At 43.9% G+C, this 24,301-nt stretch overlaps 1 protein-coding gene across 4 annotated transcripts in view; it reads right to left on the reverse strand.

The window, feature by feature from the left end:
* Window positions 1-24,301, reverse strand: part of DIAPH3 (diaphanous related formin 3) — an 801,864-nt gene that overhangs the window by 186,295 nt on the left and 591,268 nt on the right. For 3 of the 4 annotated variants that reach the window (XM_073663944.1, XM_073663943.1, XM_073663946.1), the window contains 2 exons: window positions 8,055-8,150; window positions 7,575-7,634 (listed from right to left, as the gene is read on the reverse strand). In XM_073663944.1, the coding sequence (XP_073520045.1) occupies window positions 7,575-7,634; window positions 8,055-8,150 (156 nt within the window). The remainder of the gene's footprint in view (window positions 1-7,574; window positions 7,635-8,054; window positions 8,151-24,301) is intronic. The other variant, XM_073663945.1, reaches the window with a different exon arrangement.

Below are 24,301 nucleotides of genomic sequence, written 5' to 3' on the forward strand. Positions count from 1 at the left end.
GCGAGCATCTTTCTCCCTGGCATCTTTCACCCACGGGTGATTAGACGCAGGCTTGCAGTAATTTATGTGTAACTGTTGAAGCTTGCTTCCCGAGCTTCAAAAGGAAGTCTATAGTCTCGCCGGCACAGATACGGAATATTGTAAGTTCCATAACTCCGATAATAATGGGATCTATATTTTTAGTGGCAGGGACAGCCAAGGAACGATATGCATATTTTCTCATTGCTGTAAGCCAAACCAGGGAGCAACTATATCATGTGTGGTCTCTAAATGAAGGCAAAATCATAATAGAAAATATGGTACCACGTTTGGGCTTCTGGGATCAACCAGTGATAAGTTATCCCAAAAAACAGATCTTTAATACAAACATGAAGGGTGGAGCCCCAGCCCCTGTGATGTCAGCACAAGGGCATGTGGATAGGTCTCTCCCTTAACCATAAAATAGTTTGCTGAGGTTGGAGCAGTACTCATTGCCAGGGGGGGTATAGATACTATAAGCAATGGGTCAAGTTCGATAACGTTCAAATTAAATCGAGGAGCCCTTCCTCCACCTATGCTGATTCGTCCCTGCTAACAGTATAGAGTAGGTTTCTTCTTTAATCCTTATTATTTTGTGTAACTGCTTATGTATTGTATGTCTCCTTTGTAAAATCTTGTATATTTTTCCTAAACACTGCCTCCCTTTTGGATTAAATATAAAATTGAATAGTTCTGTTTCTTTTGTCCAGTAATCGTTCCCTCCCCCGAAGCCTTACACTACCAAAAAGCAGGCGCCTGCATTATATTTCATATCTGGACGGTGGTGGCAGCGAATACTATTAATAATTGGGCTATTGTGAAGCTGACAGTGACCGTATGAAGGGCGTAGTAAACACATATTCCATGCGTTGGAATCCAGAGGTGTGACGCCATACGCTCACTGGTTGCTTGCCGATACCTAAGAAGTGAGTAGTCTGGATCGTGTGCTCACGTTTCCGGACGAAATCTGTGACACAGTGACGGCACGATGAGATATTGCGTGATCTCCCCGATGCCGTCTCTGTGTTATCCCTGACACCAAGTCATATTGCAAGGCTTGTTAAAGGGGTCCAAATTGACTATTAGGATTACTACATCCAATAAGTGGCACTAGAGTTTTAGTCCTCTTCCTCTCTGATGAGGCAATTTGCATATTTAATTTCCCAGAGAAGCATTGCAAGGCTTAAAAGTTTCCTCACATTTGCATGCCAGGCATGTCAGTCTCCACAAGGAGAAATGTTACCTCTTGGATCCCGGTCAGGCACCTCTCACCTAGCCAAACCATTTGTCACACTTCACACTGATGAGGGGCAGCACCGCGAAACACAGTGTCTGCAAACTGAGATTCTGGGTTGACTATTATGCTAAGTCATGTTACAAGGCTCATTAAATTGACTTTTAGGATTGCCACTTCCTATAGGTGGCACTAGAGTTCTAGTCCTCTTCCTCTCTGAAGAGACAACTTGCATATTAAATGGCTCCTGTGTTACCTACTGAATACAGTGTGACATCTTTCATTAAAATCCTGCCTGTACTGAAAACAAAGGTAAAGCATTTTCTGTGCAAAATGAATGTGGGGAAATTATTAAGACTGACATTTCATACACCAATATTGAACATATACCCCACTGGAGTAAGGTGCGCCAATCAAAATAAAATAAAACATATATGCATAATTTTAAAAAATATATTTAAACAATAGATCACGTTCAGATCACATTTTCTTTAATGTCGTTTTCTGATCATTAAAATTGTGTGTAACTGGTTTAACTGCAGTATGAGGATTCACTTACTAATGTATTGCCTCTAGTGGAGTGTGTCCTGCGTGTGATAACAACTGTAATTACAACAGATTGAAGCATGCAGGCAACTGGGAATAGATGCAATGTATGCAAGACGGGGACGAATCATGAAAACTGTAATACTTGCTATCCTGTCCACATCAGACTGACAGTATCATAACAAAGGTGCTGGACAAGATGATAATGGAAAAGAATACGCTCTGAGCAATGGTGGCATCTTCTGGTCAGCACTCAGTCATCTATAGGTACTTTTCTGTAGTTAACGGCTAACACTAAGGCTATGTTCACATACGTGTTTTGCAGCAGATTTTTATGCTAATTTTCAGCTGCGTCTGGCAGTACCAGCAAAGTGTATGAGAAACAAGAATTCTCTGTTCACACTTTGACTTCTTTGCACTATACACCTGCATTATCACATAATAGCTGTTAGCTATGGACATAGCTTCAAGTTCATGTTTAACTGCAGAATACCATCACCGCATCTAAATACCCCAGAGTGATAAGAATCGGTTCATATCATTTTCACGCATGTAGCGCCAACTGTATTAGATTGTGTTTCCATCCATATTGGGGCTCGGTTACCGATTAGGCCAAATACGACATAGAAAATAATGCTGAATGCTCCGCTATTTTGTCCAGTAAATGACGCACATCATGGCAGAAATATGATGGACCCCATTAAAGTCAAAATGGTCCAATGGTCACAACGGGTGTCTGTCCTCAGACCGATCCAGCACCACTGTAATTTTCGTTACTCTACCACTATGGGCGATGCAATTAATGCTTTTTGCAGGTTAAATATTAGATGAGCCTGTAGAAATAAAAGAGTGCATTGGGAGCACAAGACCGTGGTGAGGCCCACAGTTGCATCTACTGTCAGCAGGCTTCAGAGAGAAGATTATCCAGCAGGGGTTTTCCATGCCATTTTGACACGAGGAAGAGCAGGTACAAAAATTGGGGGAGAGAAAAACGACGACAAATCAAAATCCACATCAGTAACATGCAGATTTGGTGAGAATTTCACCCTTTCCACTCTGATCAGATTAGAAAAAGAATGCTAAGGTTCTGGGAAACCCTCTGAACTCAAAGAGCTCCATAAAGGCTCCTTCCATTTGTGCCTAAAGCAGAGCTAATCCACCCTAAATAAAACAGGCTGATCTAGACAACAGAGGGCCAGAGTGCAAAAACAGAATGTGGCCTTTGCTCCCATCAGCCCTGTCCTCCCTTTTGGCTCCCAGACCACTGTGTATCTTGGTGAGCGTCAGCATAAAGCTGTGTACACTGTAGTGCTATACAGCGGCCTGGTGACTGGAGAACGGTCCGTCATGGCTTCCCGATCTGGGGTAGACCACTGGAGGGGTCCGCACTGGATCCATGAGGTGAACAGCAGAAAAATCTGCCTCATTTTGTTATTTTTAACACATTCACGCCCAATGACCTAAACCATGATATTTCAATATACCACTGCTAATTAAAGCTGCGTAATAAGATATAAATGATATAAGAAATAAGACCACCCATAAAAATGTTTGCACTAAATTCTTTAACAACTAATATTGAAAGAGACAGAAATGCAGTATAAAAAAGCTATTAACCTCCTTGGAAGTATCTTCTTGGGATATATCCAGCTAGAACTAACGGTATGCACCCCAGGAAGAGTTACAGATTCAGACAGGGGCAGTGTGAAACATATGGATATTTTATACTGCATGAAATAATGTGCAGCGGCAGCCTGCAATCCGCACATCAGGCCTGGGCTAGGGCTAGTAACCCAACCTGGACATTACCACAGCTAGTTTCCTCCCAGAGAGCAGCCTTTTCTCCAAGTGCAATACTACATGTATTAATATGTGCAAATAACAATGTGAAGAAAAGCTGAAAATGTCAAGTTGAGACGCCGGGAATAAATTCAGCCCATTGACTCCTAAATTGTCGTGAGTTATTTAAGGCATAAACAAGGCTCGATCAAGCAGAATTCAGTAATAAAAGAAAATGCTGAAATGAGTTTACAGGCATTTACAGATGACATTTTATTTTTCTAAGATGTTCATTTTAGTATCATGCCTAAAAATCTGTAAAATGTCACACCGAGCATTAGTTTATGTGAGCAATAAGCGGCGGGGAAAGCTTATATGTATGTGTTTGGGTAGAAAGCTGGGCAAAATGCCACATGAAACGCCATGCTACATAATAGGGAACTGATCTGCATCAAAAACTTCATCTAAACAAACTGTGATAACCACAAATTATTAGATAATGCTGGAAATTATTGGTGGACCTTGATCTGACATATATTTAAAGGGGACTATTTTTTTTCTTACTTAAATGCATACAATTTGGGGAGGGGGGGGGGGGATCATTTTTGCAATTGGGTTTCATAGAACATTTTGCACCACGTGCCTCCAGTAGCCGATGTATAACACTGTCTATTGCAGGTTGGCTCATTATCTTTACTGTAACAGATGTGTTGGGGACATGTTTTTGTGGCACTTACCATTACATCGGTGTGACAGGTTCTTATCCCACTATTATTAGTGCAGGTTTCCTCGCAGACTGCACAGCTCTCCTGTCCACAATATGGCTGCTGGTGGAGGAGCATGTGACCAGACCCGTCCATCAGCCTCGTCCAATAGAAAGCCTCACATAAGAAAACAGCTTTTCTATTGGAGTAGACTGATGGACAGGTCTGGTCACATGCTCTAATACACGAAATAGGTAATCTGTAAATGTATTAGTGTAGAAATGTTGTCCCGTCCACTAGGCACCTCCCTATTGTCTACCTTGCTGCCCACTGCCTGCTGTCAAGTGTAATCCATCTCTGGCAAGAGTCACACAAGACAGATTTCAGAAAGCGGGGTGTTAGTCCCTCTCTAAGCTGCCGATTACATATTACTGCTATTAAGTCTCCTTTACTAACTTAGTGACCCCTGAGCGGATTTACTGTCCATAAACCTCTCTGCATATTATCACCTCACTACCAATCAGAGAAGACGTCTTCTCCAATTGTCACATGTCAGAGAAATGAGAACATCTGCTAATCCCAAAATCTACCGGGAAAGAATAAGATATTTCTTTGTTTTATAATTGAGATTTTATTAGTGTATGTCAAGAAAACGAAACCCTTTCACTGTTGGGACAGTTTAACAGGCTTGTTCTGAGTGGACACCGCTCACAGTCTAGTTCATCACACGGCGTCCCACCGCTGCCGCCCAGAGCACTGCGGATGTCACAGGGGTCCTGATTCGTGTTGAGCTAGTATGTTCTATTAACCCTTTCGCTGAGTATGCTCAGGCCGAGCTCCGAGTAGTTACAGCTGCTCGGTGATATGATTGAATCGCTCCCGTGTGCATGATTTGCAACTGTTTGACAGTTTTAATACATGTGAGGAATGTCTATTTCTTACACATTCCTCACATGTAATAAAGCTGTCAAACAGTCGCAAATCATGCACACGGGAGCAATTCAACCATATCACCGAGCAGCTGTAAATACTCGGAGCTCGGCCCGAGCATACTCGGTGAAAGGGTTAATAGAACAGACTCGCTCAACACTAGTCCTGATGCTTCGCTCTAGCGAGCAGGGGAAGGGGTATTCTACTCACTGAAACTCCACTTTTAGCTAAGTGTGGGCTAAACAGCATCTGGAAAAGGGGCCATGTATATAAATAAACGTTCAATGATGGCGCTGGGCATTTAGATCATCCACTATGACTAAATTCAGTCTTTAGTTCTAGTAGGTAGTGAAACAAACCCCTGACTACCTCCTTGCATGCAAGCATTCAGGTCATGATCATACAGATGTAGCAAAGGTTAGCATGTCCTACACCATGCACCATCTTGATAACTAGTCACAGAAGGTTAGATTACTTTAAAGGGAATCTGTCACCAGGTTTTTGCTAACTCATCTAATAGTAGGATAAGGTAGAAACCCTGATTCCAGAGGTTTATCACTAACTGAGCTACTTGCTGTCATCTTGATAACATCCTTGTTTTCTCTGCATAACCCCGCCCACACCTCTGATTGGCAGCTGTGTACACTGTACATGGGTCAGAAGCTGCCAATTAGCTCCTGAATATGGAGGATACATGGCAGCAGTTCACTAGTCATCTAATGGTAATCTCCTGCGGATCAATCAGTGGCTTTATCAAAACTACAATAAACTGCACAGGAGGTGACACACCACTTAAAAGGAATAAGATAACTGAAAGGGAATCAGTCACCCCCAAAATGCATTTGGGTTATACAGTGTTGTAAAGGACTTAGCCCCTTTAACGACCATATTAGCACTGTACCTATCACTTAGGAGGCTTTGGTGCACCCTTAGCTTGGCCAAGGGTTTGATGCACTGTTATGCCCACTTATTTCATTATTAGGGTCCTTCCCCCGCTTCTGATTGACACACGAGGGCAGCATTCAGACAGAGCTCGCTCTGGGAAGCTAGCACTGTCAATCAGAAGTGGGGGAAGAATTCCAATATATAAATGAGGAGGCGTAATGGTGCACCAAACTCTTGGCCATGCTAAGGGTGCACTGTAGCCTCCTCAACTGCATAGATATTAAGTTATTTTATATCAGACAATGTACCAGTGACAGGTACAGTGCTAATATGGCTGTTATAGGAGCTAAGTCGCCTACAACACTATATAGCCCATTTAAAATGCGTTTTGGGGGTGGTGGACACCCTTTAATGTTGCACAAGCCCAATGCACATAACCAATGCTAAAGGGAATATGTAATGTAAAAAAACAAACAAAAAAAAAACGCCTTTAACCTGAAGAAATGGGGGTTAATTTACATTTTAATAGTGTTCTAAACCTCCCCAGGTCTCGCACTGAGAGCACCACTACTTGGGGGAAATTAACTTTATTCCTCCCGGCAGGCTCGGGCTTTCAGTCATAAGGTGGGCAGGAGCGTATTCACTCACCGCTCTGTGCATAGTGAGCGGAGTCTGAAAACCACACCCCAGCACTGACTGACAGCCGGCTCAGCATTAGAGCCGGCTGTCAATGTGGGCACCAGGTAGGTTCAGAACACTATTAACCTGCAGATTAACCCCATATCTATATTTAAATTAGGTGTTGAATTTGTGCCCAGGTAATCCTGGTGCTGTGTTCGCTCAGTCAAGGTAACCTTTGCTAGATCTGTACATTTGTAGAAGAGATAAAACCTGTTTAGAAAGTAGTATATACCTTCAAGCATCACAAGGTTAATATTATATATGTACTGTACTGGGCACGACGTGAAATGAGTGCTGCAGACAGACATACCTGAGTGGTAATATCATTGCCCACTACCTGCAATGCAGCAGTGTGTGTAGAAAACGTATAATAAAAAGCCCTTGTGTGACCAGAGAAGTGAAGAGACGTTCCTATCATTAGCTGGACGAGCGGTTAATGTCTGGAGCAATATGCTATGGTTACAGATTGCAGAAAGGGGGAAACATTCTTTACATAGCACCTATTACCCTGAAAGCCTGTAACAAAGTACAAAATAGCAAAGTACAGTACATGCAATCACTATAAACCATACATTAATACATTTAGGGGTGTTTTATACATGCAAAACGGATAATAACCATGCGCCAAAGCCAAAGCAGCATGCAAAGCGCAGAGGAGGAGACTTATCGGGGTAAGACGTGAGCCCTGTAAGGTGCAGGTAGTGTCATTGTCTTTTGCAGTAAACCTCAAGCCAAAATCATATATCAGCAGAATGAAGATAGACATAAGCCTGTAATGCATGAGCGCTTTCCATTACCATGGTTACAAGGCTTTAGAATAGGCCTCTCTGATGACGGACTCAGATTGTCCTGTATATCTGGGAAAAACCAGAAAGAGATTTTATATAAGCACAATAGTTCCCATACAAATCCTGTCCCTGTGAAGTGACGGGCCGATGTACCAGCTGAGGACGTGACATAACAGGAGTGATGGGGACGGTACAACCTACTTAGCCATATTAGCATACCCCGGAGATAATGTGCATATGGTCGGGAGCCGAGGCTGGTCCTAATCAGCAGCTTATGGGAAGCTCAGTGCATTGGTAGCAAAGTGCTAGTGACATCAGCCAGCAGGAATTAGCGTCTTTCCTGACATTTGTCATTGAGCAGGAAAGGATTACGCTCACTGCTGCCACTTTAAGCACTTCTTCCCGGCTGCTCTGGATTTATGATGAATGTTTTAGGTGCACATACTGAACAAAATATGCCTTGGAATAGACGAAAGGTATTGTAGTCACCTTTAGGCCGCGGAGTCCGCTTTCTCCGGTCTCGGAAAGCTGCTCCGGATTGCAGGGCCTCCAGCAGGCTATCCATCACTCCGGTCTCTTCACTCTCTGCAAAAAAGAAGAAAAAATACAAGATTGAGGGAATTCCATCAGCCGCCGGGTTACCATAGTAATGTCAGACATACAGACAGATAAAAAAGATCACTCTGTTATGACGAAAACCAGCAATTTTAAAACTAGACAAGCCTTTAACCGGCTCATACATCATCCTTTTCTTAATAAAATCAGCCTCATTTCGTTTGGCGCTCGCTATCTAGTAAAGTGGACGAGAGTTCAATTGATTTACTTCAGGCCGCAGGCTTTACAGCCACTGACAGTAATCTCAAAAGGAATATGGCTTCTGTCTTATCTTCAGTTTTTCCTGAACCCTGCGAGCTAAGGTCACTCATAAATCATATGTCCCTGGTGAAAATCTGTAACTTCATCGCTCCCTAAAAAGGAATCAGCTGTAGTTATATCTGACTTAACACAAGCCAACGGCGAGAAGATGTCACGGCGTCTCCCCCTGCGCACCTTCATCTTCATTAGGTTTCCTCTGATGTATTTATAAAATCGCATTTAATTATTAAAAGGAGGAAGAAAGAAATGACTGCTTGGACCAAGTCCCGGCAGCGCCCATGGTCCACATCTACCTTTTCCAATGGACGCAGTTTTATGAATAGTTTATGCATAGAACAAGGGCAGATTAATAGACCTGCAAGGAGATTACTGCCTAAATGTCTAGACGGGCCAATTATTTATTCATCTCTCATTAGCAGCCATTCATGGAGAGCTTTCTGCTGAAGCACACTATTTGTATTAGTCCGGGCCTCTGTTTCGCCGACTCTTCATCAACAGATGATTTGCTTGATTACAACTAAACTCTGCATCCAAAATCCGCCACAAAATAATGAACGTGTCATTTGCATCTCAATGACTGTGAAAGCTGATGACCCAACTGATATCATGGCTACCGGAGCATGGCGACAACATCTAGGGAATCGTCTGAACAGACAGAACTGTATGATCAGAAAGGGATGGGGAACAAATACATTGGCACACACTTGATATAATGTACGATAAAAAGGGAAAGGATCACACAGAAAACCAAGAAAACAAGGTTTTGTCAGTGATATTATTCATTACTGGATTCTGCATGTATACACATAGACGGAATGAAGGAGACGTGGTACAATGTATTCTGAGATATATATTTGTTCCCCTTATACAGCCATATGAGAGCTTGTTTTTGCAGGAGGAGTTGTATTTTTAATGCCACCACTTTGGAATATATCTAGGGGGAAAACGAACAAGGTCTGCTGTTCCGCATGCTAGTCTTCATCAAGAACCTGCTGGATTAAGAACCTGCTGGACATGCATCTTAATGGCGGTGCATCTTTCAGCTGTCGGAGATCTTCTCCAGTCGGTGACGGCAGTAGATTTCTACTACAGTTTCAACCACTGTTATCATATGGAATCTGATGTGGCAGTATTATGCCAAGCCTCTCAATCATAGCTCTCCCGCTTTTCCAAAAGTTGTCCGAAAATGTCAAAAAGTGAAAAAATGTGTGACTTTTTAACACCACTTTCAGGAATGAAGTACTTGATTAATCCACTCCAACTTTCTAGCTTTTTTCCCAAGGGAGAAAGGTGGGGAAGTTAAAAAAACAAACAAAAATAAATTAACCAGCAATCCTGCTATTTTCATTTTCTTTAATTTCTTTCTCAACTATTGCAGTACCAAATTGGTAATTGTTTGACCTCTTTTGCAGAATAAAACCACTTTTATTTATAAGGATTGTCCCCTACTTAGATACTGATAACCAATTTTTGGGATAGGTTATCAATATCAGATTAGTGGGGTCCGACACCCAGCACCCCCACAGATTAGTTATTATCAGTTGTGGGGGCGCAGGCCACACAGTGTTGTACACGTTTTTGTGGCCCGTGCCACAGCAGCTTAGTTCCTAGTGAACTGTATTACTGAACAATGCGCGGTGCTGTGGGGGTCCGCTCCATGCACTGGTTACTTCTGGCAGGTGCTATAGCTGATAACAGCTGATCTGTGGAATGGGGGTGACACGTGTCCAATCTCGTATCATCAAAATCAAACTAGTGGAAAACCCATCAAATTTTGGTAGCAGTATTTTTTGTTGAAAACTACTGTTTTCAATTGTTCTTTCTTGGGAAACATTTGTGTGTTATACAAACGTTCATTGTGTGGTTTAACTTTATAGCTTGGGTCATTATAAATGCAGAGATAGCAATTTCGTATATCATGCAGACTTTTGTTCATTTAAAATACTGCAATATTTTGTGATGCAGCACATCTATATATTTCCATTTACTCACAAATAGATAAAAGCAGTTATGAAAGGTGACAACCACAGAAAAGCAGTCACTTTGATTTGTTATTAGAAAGTTCAGCAAAGTCGCTTTTACTCAGGAACCTATAAAGGGAATGCAAACAATATATTTATACTCACACAGCAATCTATGGACAACAGCTGCGTATAAAAAGTCCTGTGTTCACATAAAATGTACTATAACCACATGGTTACCAGAAGTCAATAGTAATTGTTACGTAATCAGGATTGTGAGTCAGAATTTACTTTCTCCTGTGAGATGTAATCATAGAACACCCTGACCTCCCCAGCAACAGTGTAGTATAGAGCAGTGCTGAGTGTAATTACAAACACCTCCAGCTTTCATCTCATAGCAGTCAGTGTGAGGGTAGGGGGGAGTACACCCTCTAGTACAGATTCTAATCACACTTAGCTCTGCTCTGTATGACATAATAGCTACAGAGATCACAGCTGGATAGGACTGTCTATCATTACATCTCAAGGGAGAAAACATATTCTTCTGGATGCATGTTCTTTTTTCCCTTGCATGACACTGCCTGCTTATGATTGGTAAACTTTATGCAGGGAAAGAAGTACACACCCTCAAAAACAAATCCCTAACAACACCCAGTTGTAGAGTCATCAAACCATAACCTAAACCTTACAAGCTAATATTTCTTCAATGGAGAGCAGAAATTAAAAAATAAAAAATTACATTTTATTCAGCTCTGCAGCCACTATTCCATTATGGGGGGAGTTTTGCAAACTGGTGAAAGGTCCTCTTCCAAGGGGTGAAAGCTGAGCGACTCTCCAGCTGAAAACTCGTAGCTATAAGACTCTTGTGGCCACAATTGCACCGCTGAAGTTCAGTTATTGTCCAAGCCTTACAAAATATTTCTAAAATATCACAGATCTCGTAATTGCAAAAAAAAAAAAAAAAAGAGAAAGAAATCTACATTAATCCAGCTCTGTAAGATTAATTTGAAAGTCAGGGCATTGGCTCTGCCTTACAGAGAAATTCAATTAATAGCGTTAAGACTGAACATGCTTCCACCATGTTTTTGTAATTACAGATAACAATATTTAATTTGTTTAACGGTGGACAGGCGCAGCTTTCACTGCCAGCCGCTTAGTGTGTCGCGAGGAAATGGATAGTACACATTTGTTAAAAGATAGGATCCAATGATGTACAATGCTGAGCAGAGGTAAAAGACACAGTAAGCACATTCTGTAATGGCACGGAGCAGTGGTAGCGCCATTTACACTGTAAGCAAACTGAAAACTAACACTTTTGCTTTAAACAACATGAAACAGCTCAGGGATCCCTGGATTCATTGTAATTTGCATTTATATGAAGCCGATCATTAAATAAAAATCCCATGGCTCAATTCAACTTTAAATTAGCACATATATTCAGTCAGCAGAATTATACTTTAGAGGAAAGCAAACATCCTTTTGCGGGGTGTAATTCTGCTAGGTTGGTTTGACAAGTCTGAAAGATGATTACAGAAGAGGAGCTGATCTGTCCTCGCTATTAGAAATTACACAGAGACGAAAAAACTGCCTGACAGGCAACATGCATGAGCAAATGAGAATCTCAAGAGACCAACGGCGCTGATGAATTTTAAAGATAACTTCCGGAATTGGTAACACAATCGCAAGAGATTCCTGCAGAAAGAAACTGATAGAAATGACCCTTTAACCCTTGTAGACAGAGCTGTGCCTGCACCCACAGTGTCACCCAAAACACCCAACGTAGTCAGATCGATGACGGACAGTTGGGGCTCATTCACACGTCAGTTTTCACATAGGAGTGCTATACGCTTTTTTCACAGATAGCCCTCTTACCTATAATAATCTATGGGGCTGTTCATATGTCTGTGATTTTTTTGTTGACGAGTAGTCTGTGTAAATTGCGGAGACATGTCCGATATTGATCAAACTCAACAATGAAAGTCTATGGGTATGTGAAAAAAATCAGCCAGAACTCGGATGCCATCTGTGTGCTGTCCATTTCTAACTGACTGATAGAAGAAGGATGAGATCTCACTCTGACAAAAGTAAGGAAAATCACTGGAGAAACTATTGGAGATACTCGGTCTTTTATTCTCATACGTAAAAAAAAAAAATGAAAAAAAGGGCTGAATGAGGCCTAAGCCTGTGCTGAAGGGGGAATGTTATTTGCTGGAGTTGTGGTTGGCAACTGGAGCCATTGCCTCCAATATCTTCTGAAAAAAGTGGACATGTACTAACTTTGGCATTAGAAAATGTTATGATCAAAAGATGAAATAATGGAGAAACAGTACATGACCTGACAGGATGAAAGGAACCTTCCCAAATACCTGGCTGTACAACCACTGGCAACAAAGTCTGTCTCCTTACGTTTGTGAACTTCTTGCACCTGTCTGCTGGAGATTTCAGCTATTCGTTCACTGCAATTCTCCCAAGCAGCGATCAGTCGTCAGGGGACAGTCGGGAGGCCCCGTACACTAGCTGATCAGCAGGCTCGGCCCACTTTAGTCTTATGTGTAGAAGGCCATGTGGTCTACAGTTACACAGCAATAGCTCTGATTTCAGAGTCGGAAAGAATGAGCAACTCTGGTGCAGAATAATCCTGCTTTCGTCATATTTATGTCACCTTGCCTTACTAGGAACATATCCACATTCGACCAAAAGTAACAGCTTTCTGTTTTAGTTTATAGCTGTTGTCAAACATTTGATAGATTCTCTCAAGACCCTTGACCACCATGGGGTAAACTGGACCTTAAAACCAATGAGAATTAAAAACACCAGATATAAAACTTCAGAACATCAGACAGTGGTCTGACAAACATTGAGTAATAAGGAAACTGGCCACGTAACGCCAAACTCCAGTGTCATTTCCAGCTGACTTACGGCTAATACAGGCCATGCCCCTTTATTTAGGGTCCGAGCGGCTGAAATGTCAGCAGGCAGCAGGACAATGAACTGGAACGCTAAGCGGTCTAAGCTTTACAAAACTAAAAAAGAATCAGCCCAAGTACCGTCTTTGATAGAGTCACTACTTTTAAGATTTTAACCCTATTGAGATCTTGTAAACCGAACTTAATATATAAAATGTTCTACAGCATACAAACTTCACAACTTATGGGTCAAATGTCTGCAAAATTGTAATTGGTGCAAATGTTGGAATTTTAGATTAAATGTAAACGCTCATAAGTAGAAAACAAATGTACAGAAAATGAGGTCTGGTTAATTAGGTCATAATCTTAACATAATAAGATCTCACTTATTGAAAGGACAACATACCGTATATGTAAACTTAAGTGCTTATCACAGAGTGACATGAGAATGGTCCTAAAATTACCATGTAATGTATAAATACATTATTTCCTCATTGATCAAGAGCCCCCAAAAAGGGCAGTGCACAGGGAAAGAAGAGCAACTCCTTACTTTTCTTTTGTCTTGAAAGCGTTTTTTTTACAAAGCTGTGGAAAAAAAAAGGAAAAGCAAAACCAGAGGGTATGTGACACTTGTGAAGAATGTGGTGGTACTTATCTTCTGTCAGGTGTAGAAATTCAGTAGTAGAGTAAGGAAACCATGGTAAATGTGAATATTCTCACCACCAGGGGTATAGCTAGCACCGTAGCAGCCACAGGGCCTGCCGCCTCATGGGCAACCTTGCAGGATTTATCCACATATCGCTTTTTTTTTTTAATTTATTTTTTTTTAAATCATAGTGGTAACAATTCCCTCACTATGTAGTAGCAATATATATTCATGGTTTGGCAGTAATATTTGACCCTTACATATTATTGGTCAGTAAACCTATGAAAAATTGTATCGTAATATTTGCTCCTCATATAGCAGTATAAGAACTTATGATTAAAAAGAGGTGGCCACTTTATCATCAGTTTAACAAATGTGTTAGGATCGCACTTACTAATATATACAGTTGTGCTCAAAAGTTTACATACCCTGGCAGAATTTTTCCTTTCTTTGCCTTGTTTCAGAGAATATGAATGATAACAAAAAAACTTTTTCTTCACTCATGGTTATTGGTTGGGTGAAGCCATTTATTGTCAAACTACTGTGTTTTCTCTATTTAAATCTTAATGACAACCAAAAACATCCAAATGACCCTGATCAAAAGTTCACATACCCTGGTGATTTTGGCTTGATCACATGCACAGAATTTGACACAAATGGGTTTGAATGGCTACTAAAGCTAACATCCTCACCTGTGACCTGTTTGCTTGTAATCAGGGTGTGTGCATAAAAGCTGAGTGAGTTTCTGGGATCCAGACAGACCCTTGAATCTTTCATCCAGCCACTGACGTTTCTGGATTATGAGTCATGGGGAAAGCAAAAGAATTGTCAACGAATCTACAGGAAAAGGTAGTTGAGCTGTATAACACAGGAAAGGGGTACAAAAATATCCAAGGAATTGATCATGCCAGTCAGCAGCATTCAAACTGTGATTAACAAATGGAAAATCAAGGGATCTGTAAGAACCAAACCACGGTCAGGTAGACCACCAAAAATTTTGGCCGCAACTTCCAGGAAAATTGTTTGGGATGCAAAGAAAAACCCACAAATAACATCAGCTGAAATTCAGGTCTCTCTGAAAAAAATAAGGAGGCACTTGAAGAAAAATGGGCTGCACATTCGAGTCGCCAGAAGAAAGCCATTTCTGTGCAAATGCCACAAAGTATCTCACCTACAATATGCCAAATAGTACAGAGACCAGCCTCAAAACTTCTGGTACAAGTTAATTTGGAGTGATAAGACCAAAATTGAACTTTTTGGCCACAACCATAAATGTTACATTTGGAGAGAGGTCAACAAGGCCTATGATGAAAGGAACACCATTCCTACAGTAAAGCACGGAGGTGGATTGCTGATGTTTTGGGGATGTGTGAGCTACAAAGGCACAGGAAACTTGGTAAAAGTTGAAGGAAAGATGAATGCAGCATGTTATAAGCAAATACCGGAATCAAATTTGCATTCATCAGCCAGGAAGCTGCGCATGGGATGTACTTGGACGTTCCAACATGACAACGATCCAAAACATAAGGGCAAATCAATTTGTCATTGGCTACAGCAGAACAAAGTGAAAGTTCTGGAGTGGCCACCTCAGTCTCCTGACCTCAATATCATTGAGCCACTCTGGGGAGATCTCAAGCGCGCAGTTCATGCTAGACAGCCCAGGAATTTACAGGAACTGGAGGCTTTTTGCCAAGAAGAATGGGCAGCTTTACCATCTGAGAAATTAAAGAACCTCATCCACAACTACCACAAAAGTCTTCAAGCTGTCATTGATGTTATTAAGGGGGTATTAAGAACTGGGGTATGTGAACTTTTGATGAGGGTCATTTGGATGTTTTTGGTTGTCCTTACGATTTAAAAATAGAAAACATAGTAGTTTGACAAAAAATGGCTTCACCCAACTAATTACCATGAGTGGAGAAAAAGTTTTTTTGTTATCATTCATATTCTCTGAAACAAGGCCAAGAAAGGAAAATTTCTGAGCACAACTGTATATTACAGGTTCTCCTCCAGTACATGTTAGTGCCGTCTTCCTCATAGACTTAAAGGAGTTGTCCACTATTTTCACACGGATGCCCTATCCGTAGAATAGGGCATAAATGTATGATCGTCTGGGGTCCCGCACATCAGCTGTGATCGGCAGGCAGAAGTGCTTACCTGCGGTGCTTGGCTGCCATCTGTAGTGGCCGCCGGAGGGTACTGCACATCCGCCTCCCATTCAATTGAATGGGAGGCGGATGTGCAGTAACAAGCGCCGGCCACTACAACTTGACGGCCAAGCACAGCAGGTAAGCACTTCTGGCCGCCGATCACAGCTGATCGGCGCAGGTGCTGCATGCGGGACCCCGGCCGATCATGCATTGATGCCCTATCCTACGGATAGGGCATCAATGTGAAAGTAGTGGACAACCCCTTTAATAGTTCTGTGCATACAATGGCAGCTGGTTGAGGAGCTTGTGACCAGACCAGTCCATCAGCCTCCTGCAATGGAAACAACTCACATGGGTAAGCAGTTTTTCAGTTGGATGAGGCTGATGGACAGGTCTGGTCACATGCTCCTCCATCAGCGGACATAGCGTGGTCAGGAGGGCTACGCACTATATGTTGAAGACTATACTAACAAGTGCAGGAAGAGAACCTGTAACATATTAGTAAGTGTCACAAAATCATGTCCCAGACACATCTGTGAAAATAAAGATAAAGTGGCCAACCGCTTTAAGGAGTTTGGTCTATATATAATATTTGATTTGGTTCTGTATTTTTTAAAAAACACCTAAAGAACTAAAGAGTTAAAATATAGCTTCTGACAATATAACACACTTTTTGATTATGGTGATAGAAAAGACAACATAACTACATTAATGGCTAATGAGATCGTCAGATAAAGGCAGGTTCCATGTGAAAACACTTTCTGATCCTGCAGTTCTGATAGAACTATTCAGTCTGATGTGGGTCTGGGTGCCTTTCATTTTCCTTTTTTTGATACACTACAAGAAGAATAATTATGTGATTTGCTGCCGAAATGCAGCCTCAACATTATCAACAACCATCCTCCGCTCATTAACCACCATCAGTATAGTGTCAGTGGCTGACATTTTTACTCCATTCTCGAGCAGATTTCAGTTACATCTACATGTCCTTGCCAAGGTTTCATCTTGTTTATTCTTGCATCTTTTCCAACTATTGGATACAAACATTGCAAAACTTCACTTTTTGGAAACACAAGCGTCTCACAGGCTATATTTAGTTTGCTTAAATGCTACTTTTAAGCAGGAGCTGAAAAATTCAATGTAGCAGTCAATTCTCTTGGCACCTTGTTATCGTCTTGATGAGGTCTACACAATATTCACTTAATGGCCACTTTATTACAGACATCTGCCCTTTCAGAACTGGAATTTCCTGTTTGTGGAACATTTTCAGTGTGAATAAACATTAAAATTAGAAAACCGAACAATCTGTGCAACTTAGAACGAGGCATGGTCATCGGAGCTAAACTAGCCGGGGCCAGATTTGTAAAAACTCGTGTCTTGTGCGGTTTGCTCAGGCAATGGTGTTGTGAGTATACGGAGAATGGTGTGATCAAGAAAAATTATCCAGTGAAAGTGAATCCTGTGGACGGAAACAAGTAATTGATGAAAGGCATGATAACAAGAACCATTCCGATGAAGTGGCAGTGCACCGTCAAAAAATTGCAACCACATGTCAAAATGCACAACTCAATGTTCCTTAAAACAAGTGGGCTATAATAGTGGACGGCTGACTCGAGTGCCATTACAATCCATGGGAAACAGAAAGACAAGAACCACATGGACAAAAAAAGTGCAAAAACCGCATAACTCAGCAGTGTAAAAACACTGATCGGTCAAATAAATCCATATTCCTGTTGCACCATGCCAATGAGAAGGTCAAAAATATGTAAACCGATGAAAATATAATATAATAATGTTATTTATATCGCATCAAAATACAGTATTCAGCACCACTTTACAATTAAACCGATACACCCTTCTGGACCGGTGTCAAAAGTTCAGGCTAGTGGAAGTGGAGAAATGGTGAAGGTCATCCTTGGTCCTCTGAAAGCTGTGGACGGATGTTTGGACAGTGTGCGTTACACAGGCTTATCTAATACATTTTCCTGTATATTGGAATTTATTTTTAAGTTTATAGCAAATATACATCAAGTAATAAACCGCAAACTCAACTCCGAAACTCTACTCTTGACACAGCACATCCTATGCAGACTATATAGAAATCTTTGCTGTATGGAGATGAATCTATAAACTAATAAATTATTTTATAACCGTCTCACGAGGACAGAATTTTCATTAATGTTTGTATACTTTTTAGGAATTGTGTATTAGTAAGGTGTACACTTTTTGGAAAAACTCAAAACCAAATGGCCATGGCCCAGTCGTCAGGTCCAGCACTGCTCTACATGGAGTTTACAGGACTTACAGTATGGCTATAACTAGCCACGTACACCTTTCGAGTATGAAAAGTGATTTTGACTTCTACATCTATTACTAAAAGTAAAGGAAGAATCAGGTTCTTCTTGGAGAAGCACCTAACCAACTGTCACTGGAGTATGTGGCAGATTTTACAATTCACGCTTCAGACATGTAATTACACTTGATATTCTTGAGAAAGTGGTTCTGTCAGATCTGTTGACAAGAAAAAAACGTGTAAAATGGTAATTTCTTCAAATCCTTGTCCTATATTCGGGTTCTCTAAAACACACTTCTGATACTTCTTACTTTTACGCTCTAACTCCTCTCACATCTGTACAGGTTACAGAACTGTAATCCAAAGACAGATATTCAGTATTAAATGAGAGCTCAGCCTGTATGTGACGGTATAATGTCAAGACTGTGACACTGAACTCTTATGTGACTTAAATATTAATGACCGCTCAATCTACTTCATGAGAAGAGAGCACATCTGGTCCTTAAAGGGGTTTGAGAAAAAAAAAAACGTCCCCAGGCAGCAGTTTGGTTTATTTACCATCCCGGGGTCCAGTGATGAGTCTCTGCCGCAGCTCCTGGTGTGTGTTATCGTGCACAGCGCTGAGTCTCTGCCGCAGCTCCTGGTGTGTGTTATCGTGCACAGCGCTGAGTCTCTGCCGCAGCTCCCGGTATGTGTTATCGTGCACAGCGCTGAGTCTCTGCCGCAGCTCCTGGTGTGTGTTATCGTGCACAGCGCTGAGTCTCTGCCGCAGCTCCTGGTGTGTGTTATCGTGCACAGCGCTGAGTCTCTGCCGCAGCTCCTGGTGTGTGTTATTGTGCACAGCGCTGAGTCTCTGCCGCAGCTCCTGGTGTGTGTTATTGTGCACAGCGCTGAGTCTCTGCCGCAGCTCCTGGTGTGTGTTATTGTGCACAGCGCTGAGTCTCTGCCGCAGCTCCTGGTGTGTGTTATTGTGCACAGCGCTGAGTCTCTGCCGCAGCTCCTGGTGTGTGTGGTATTGTGCACAGCGCTGAGTCTCTGCCGCAGCCCCTGGTGTGTGTTATCGTGCACAGCGCTGAGTCTCTGCCACAGCTCCTGGTGTGTGTTATCATGCACAGTGCTGAGTCTCTGCTGCAGCTCCTGGTGTGTATTATCGTGCACAGCACTTAGTCTCTGCCGCAACTCCTGGTGTGTGTTATCATGCACAGTGCTGAGTCTCTGTCGCAGCTCCTGGTGTGTGTTATCATTCACAGTGCTGAGTCTCTGCCGCAGCTCCTGGAGTGTGTTATCATGCAAAGTGCTGAGTCTCTGCCGCAGCCCCTGGTGTGTGTTATTGTGCACAGTGCTGAGTCTCTGCCGCAGCTCCTGGTGTGTGTTATTGTGCACAGTGCTGAGTCTCTGCCGCAGCTCCTGGTGTGTTATCATGCACAGTGCTGAGTCTCTGCCGCAGCTCCTGGTGTGTGTTATCGTGCACAGCGCTGAGTCTCTGCTGAAGCTCCTGGTGTGTGTTATTGTGCACAGCGCTAAGTCTCTGTCGCAGCTCCTGGTGTGTGTTATCGTGTACAGCGCTGAGTCTCTGCCGCAGCTCCTGGTGTGTGTTATCGTGCACAGCGCTGAGTCTCTGCCGCAGCTCCTGGTGTGTGTTATCGTGCACAGCGCTGAGTCTCTGCCGCAGCTCCTGGTGTGTGTTATAGTGCACAGCGCTGAGTCTCTACCGCAGCTCCTGGTGTGTGTTGTCGTGCACAGCGCTGAGTCTCTGCCGCAGCCCCTGGTGTGTGTTATAGTGCACAGCACTGAGTCTCTGATGCAGCTCCTGGTGTATGTTATTGTGCACAGCACTGAGTCTCTGTCGCAGCTCCTGGTGTGTGTTATAGTGCACAGCACTGAGTCTCTGCCGCAGCTCCCGGTGTGTGTTATTGTGCACAGCACTGAGTCTCTGCCGCAGCCTCTGGTGTGTGTTATCATGCACAGTGCTGAGTCTCTGCCGCAGCACCTGGTGTGTGTTATAGTGCACAGCACTGAGTCTCTGCCGCAGCCCCTGGTGTGTGTTATCATGCACAGCACTGAGTCTCTGCCGAAGCCCCTGGTGTGTGTTATCATGCACAGCGCTGAGTCTATGCCGCAGCCCCTGGTGTGTGTTATAGTGCACAGCACTGAGTCTCTGCCGCAGCTCCCGGTGTGTGTTATAGTGCACAGCACTGAGTCTCTGCCGAAGCCCCTGGTGTGTGTTATCATGCACAGCGCTGAGTCTCTGCCGCAGCCCCTGGTGTGTGTTATTGTGCACAGCGCTGAGTCTCTGCCGCAGCTCCCGGTGTGTGTTATTGTGCACAGCGCTGAGTCTCTGCCGCAGCCCCTGGTGTGTGTTATTGTGCACAGCGCTGAGTCTCTGCCGCAGCTCCCGGTGTGTGTTATTGTGCACAGCGCTGAGTCTCTGCCGCAGCCCCTGGTGTGTGTTATAGTGCACAGCACTGAGTCTCTGACGCAGCTCCTGGTGTGCGTTATTGTGCACAGCACTGAGTCTCTGCCGCAGCTCCTGGTGTGTGTTATCGTCCACAGCGCTGAGTCTCTGCCGCAGCTCCCGGTGTGTGTTATCGTGCACAGTGCTGAGTCTCTGTAGCAGCTCCTGGTGTGTGTTATCGTTCACAGTGCTGAGTCTCTGTCGCAGCTCCTGGTGTGTGTTATCGTGCACAGCGCTGAGTCTCTGCCGTATCTCCTGGTGTGTGTTATTGTGCACAGCGCTGAGTCTCCGACGCAGCTCCTGGTGTTATTGTACATAGCTCTGAAGTCACGTCAATAGCGCTGTAGTGACTAAGTTACCTCAACGGCACTGCCAATTTGGTGGCACGGGCCGCTTAGATCATTGATTGGCTGAAGCACTGTCGACGTGATGTCAGCGCTGCAGATAATAAAGGCTTATACAAACATCAGTGTTTTACATATGAGTCCCTTTCGCATTTTTCACAGTCATTATAGTCTATGAGGCTGTTCACATCCGTGTATTTTTGGGGACCAGGTGGTTTGCATAAAATCATAAAGACATGTTTGATTTTGATCCAAGTCACAAATCAAACTTGCAATAAAAGTTTTTTTTTTTTTTTTTTTACATACAAGGAAAAACTGATGAAATTGACGGCAAAAACTGACCAAAATATATTAAAAACCTGGAGAAACTTGGACTGTTTTATGCAAAGGAGAAACATTACTGATGTCTCAATGAGCCCTGACAGACACCAGTAGCAGCTGCAAAGACTCAGCACTGGACCCGGGGAGGGCGAGTAAAAGACAAAATTATTGTTTTTTTTAATTCCTTTAATTGAAGAGGCATTTCGAGGGTCTAACTTAAAGAGGACCTTTCACCAAACTTTTTATGTTGAACTGGACACATTACATAATAGTGGCTGCAGAGCAGCATCATTTTTTTTTTACAATTTCGCCTCCCTGCTGCGGAGATATTGGCAATAAAATTATTTGGCACCTAAAGAGTTGACTTTTTGTTAAGCCAAGTGGGTGTTATCACACAGCAACTCATACAGGGAGAAGGAAAAAATGTCCCCAGAGGGAACACCCACTTGACTTAAAAGTTAACTCATTAGGTGCCAACTTTGATTGCTAATATCTCGGCAATAGAGAGGCAGTGTTAAAAACAATGTTTTATTCTGCTCTGTGGCCACTGTTACATCGTATGATCAGTTCAGCGGGTAAAATTTGGTGAAAGGTCTTCTCTAAAAGCATTTTTTTGGGGGGAGAGGGGATTTATCAGCTTTACAGTTTTACAATATCTCAAGCTGCTTGTACGCACAAGGACAGTACTGCACGTGTAAATATCTGCATCATACTAAGTAATGATGTCCCCTTATAGAGACAACCTGCAAATGTGGCTGCTGGGGTAAAAGGCTGATTACTACAAGTTCCACTAATCCTGGCAGCCCCAGCAAACTGCTGATTTTCCCAGAGTAATGACACAGTTCGCCAGGCATGGCCATCGTGGAAGCCACTGGAGCAGAAATGTAATATTTCATGGTGGATATGAGAAAGAATGTAATACAAGTCAGCCAAAACAACGGGTCCTTCCTACAGAAATGTGGGGCCAATTGGGAATCACTCTGAAAGATCTGTGATACCCCAGGGGTCTGGTTGCCACAGTAATAGAGATATTACGTCTGAGAGCAGGTGGGAGGTCTCTTGGTCAGGAATCCTATGCATGCCACACCTCCTGCCCAGTCCTGGGAGGGGAAGAACTTCCCCTATATAAAACTGGGGCTGAGGCAGGGTGAGTCAGTTAAGAAGAGGAGCAGCTATAGGAAAGAAAGATCAGGAGCTCAGTGGGAGCAGTGCTACAAGGAATCAGGGGCTGGCAGCTGTAGAGCTCGCCCTGATTCAAGAATTATCACCGGACCCGGAGTCCGAGGCTGTGGGGACTAATCCTTACCCAGCAGCAGAAACCGACCGGCAGGGGATTTCAAGTCCTCTGGCCAAGAAACCCGAAGGCACGGTCACACGCGTGGGACCAGCACCGCCGTCGTGGAGCGGACGCCACTAGAAGGCCCCGAGTCACCGGCCATACGGGTGAGCACCACACGGTACACTCAGGGACGTGGGCTACTTTTACCCGCCTCTAGCAAGGTAGCCAGAAGAGTACAATTAGTTGGGGAGGCCTACAACTCCGCCTGGCCAGGGGAAATCCCATCTGCTCAAAGACTGACCAGGCCCCGATCGCTAGCCAGTACTCCGGGAGGGTCTATCTTTATCACCAGTAAAGACCCTGAACTACACCGCATCGTCTCTGAGTGGTTCCTGCTACCCCCATCATCCACGTCGGCTGCCCTGAGGCCATACCCCTCCCGTTGGGGGTTATACCATCTACGCTGCACAATCGTACCACCGGCCTCAGCGGTCTGCCCTGCAGCAGCAGCTCCATAGCTGCATTCAACGGGTGGCGTAGTCGTCCAACATCTACTGCTAATACTCAGCCACACAGTTTGACTCCCTGGGCACGGACCGGGTCACCGCCACGAGACTACTACCCCCAACAGGCCCGGCTCCGGGTAGTCCCCGCGTGCGCAACGCTACACCAAGTAGGCCCAGGGGTGCGTCAACTTTTGGCGTAGTCAGCAGGATTTCGTGCCCGCAACCACCGGGTACTGCGTACCTGAAAAAGACTGTTCAAACTTACCAGTGGTGAAGATTCCCGCCATCCGGCGCCATCTTCTACCTTCTTCCCGCCATCCGTGAAGTTTTCCCGCCATCCGGCGCCATCTTCTGCCTTCTTCCCGCCATCCGTGGAATTTTCCCGCCGTTGGACGCCATCTTGAAGACGCCGCGCGGGAAGAAGAGGGGCGTGGACTCTGAAAGCACGCGAGAACTGAAGCCCCGCCTCACGTCAGGACGTTGCGTAAGGTCCTGGAAGGAGCCCAGCAGACGCCGACGTCACAGGAGCGCGACGGAAGGTCCTCAATCCTGACGATCCACTGCGGAGCCGCGGCCTACAGAAGAGGATCATCGCAAGGTAGGCCACGGTCCACTAGGGGGGGAGAAAGATGTCGGATACGGAGGAGAGCTTCACTGCCTCAACCCCCGCCAGCGCCACCGCTGCTGCAGTCATGCCTTTCACCATGCCCTATATCCCGGGAGCAGCCTGGCTACCCCAGTACTCAGGGGAGTCACATACCCTGAATGACTTTAAAGAAAAGCTGGATAGCCTCTTCCAGGTGTACCCCCTCACAGAAGAGCAAAAAGTGAGCATCCTGGTGGCCCAACTAACCGGGGCAGCCCAAAGGGAGGTAAAGTCCTGGCCACCTGGGAGGAGGACTGTCGCAGGGATACTAACCCGGCTGAGGGACACCTTTGATACCCGCACCTCAGCCGAGATTAAGCTTAGATTCTATGGGTGCAAACAGCGAGCACATG

The sequence above is a fragment of the Phyllobates terribilis genome, unplaced genomic scaffold (assembly GCF_046119375.1).
Source record: "Phyllobates terribilis strain yellow unplaced genomic scaffold, ASM4611937v1 Scaffold_2__4_contigs__length_985480577, whole genome shotgun sequence".
In the NCBI taxonomy this organism is placed as follows: domain Eukaryota; kingdom Metazoa; phylum Chordata; class Amphibia; order Anura; family Dendrobatidae; genus Phyllobates; species Phyllobates terribilis.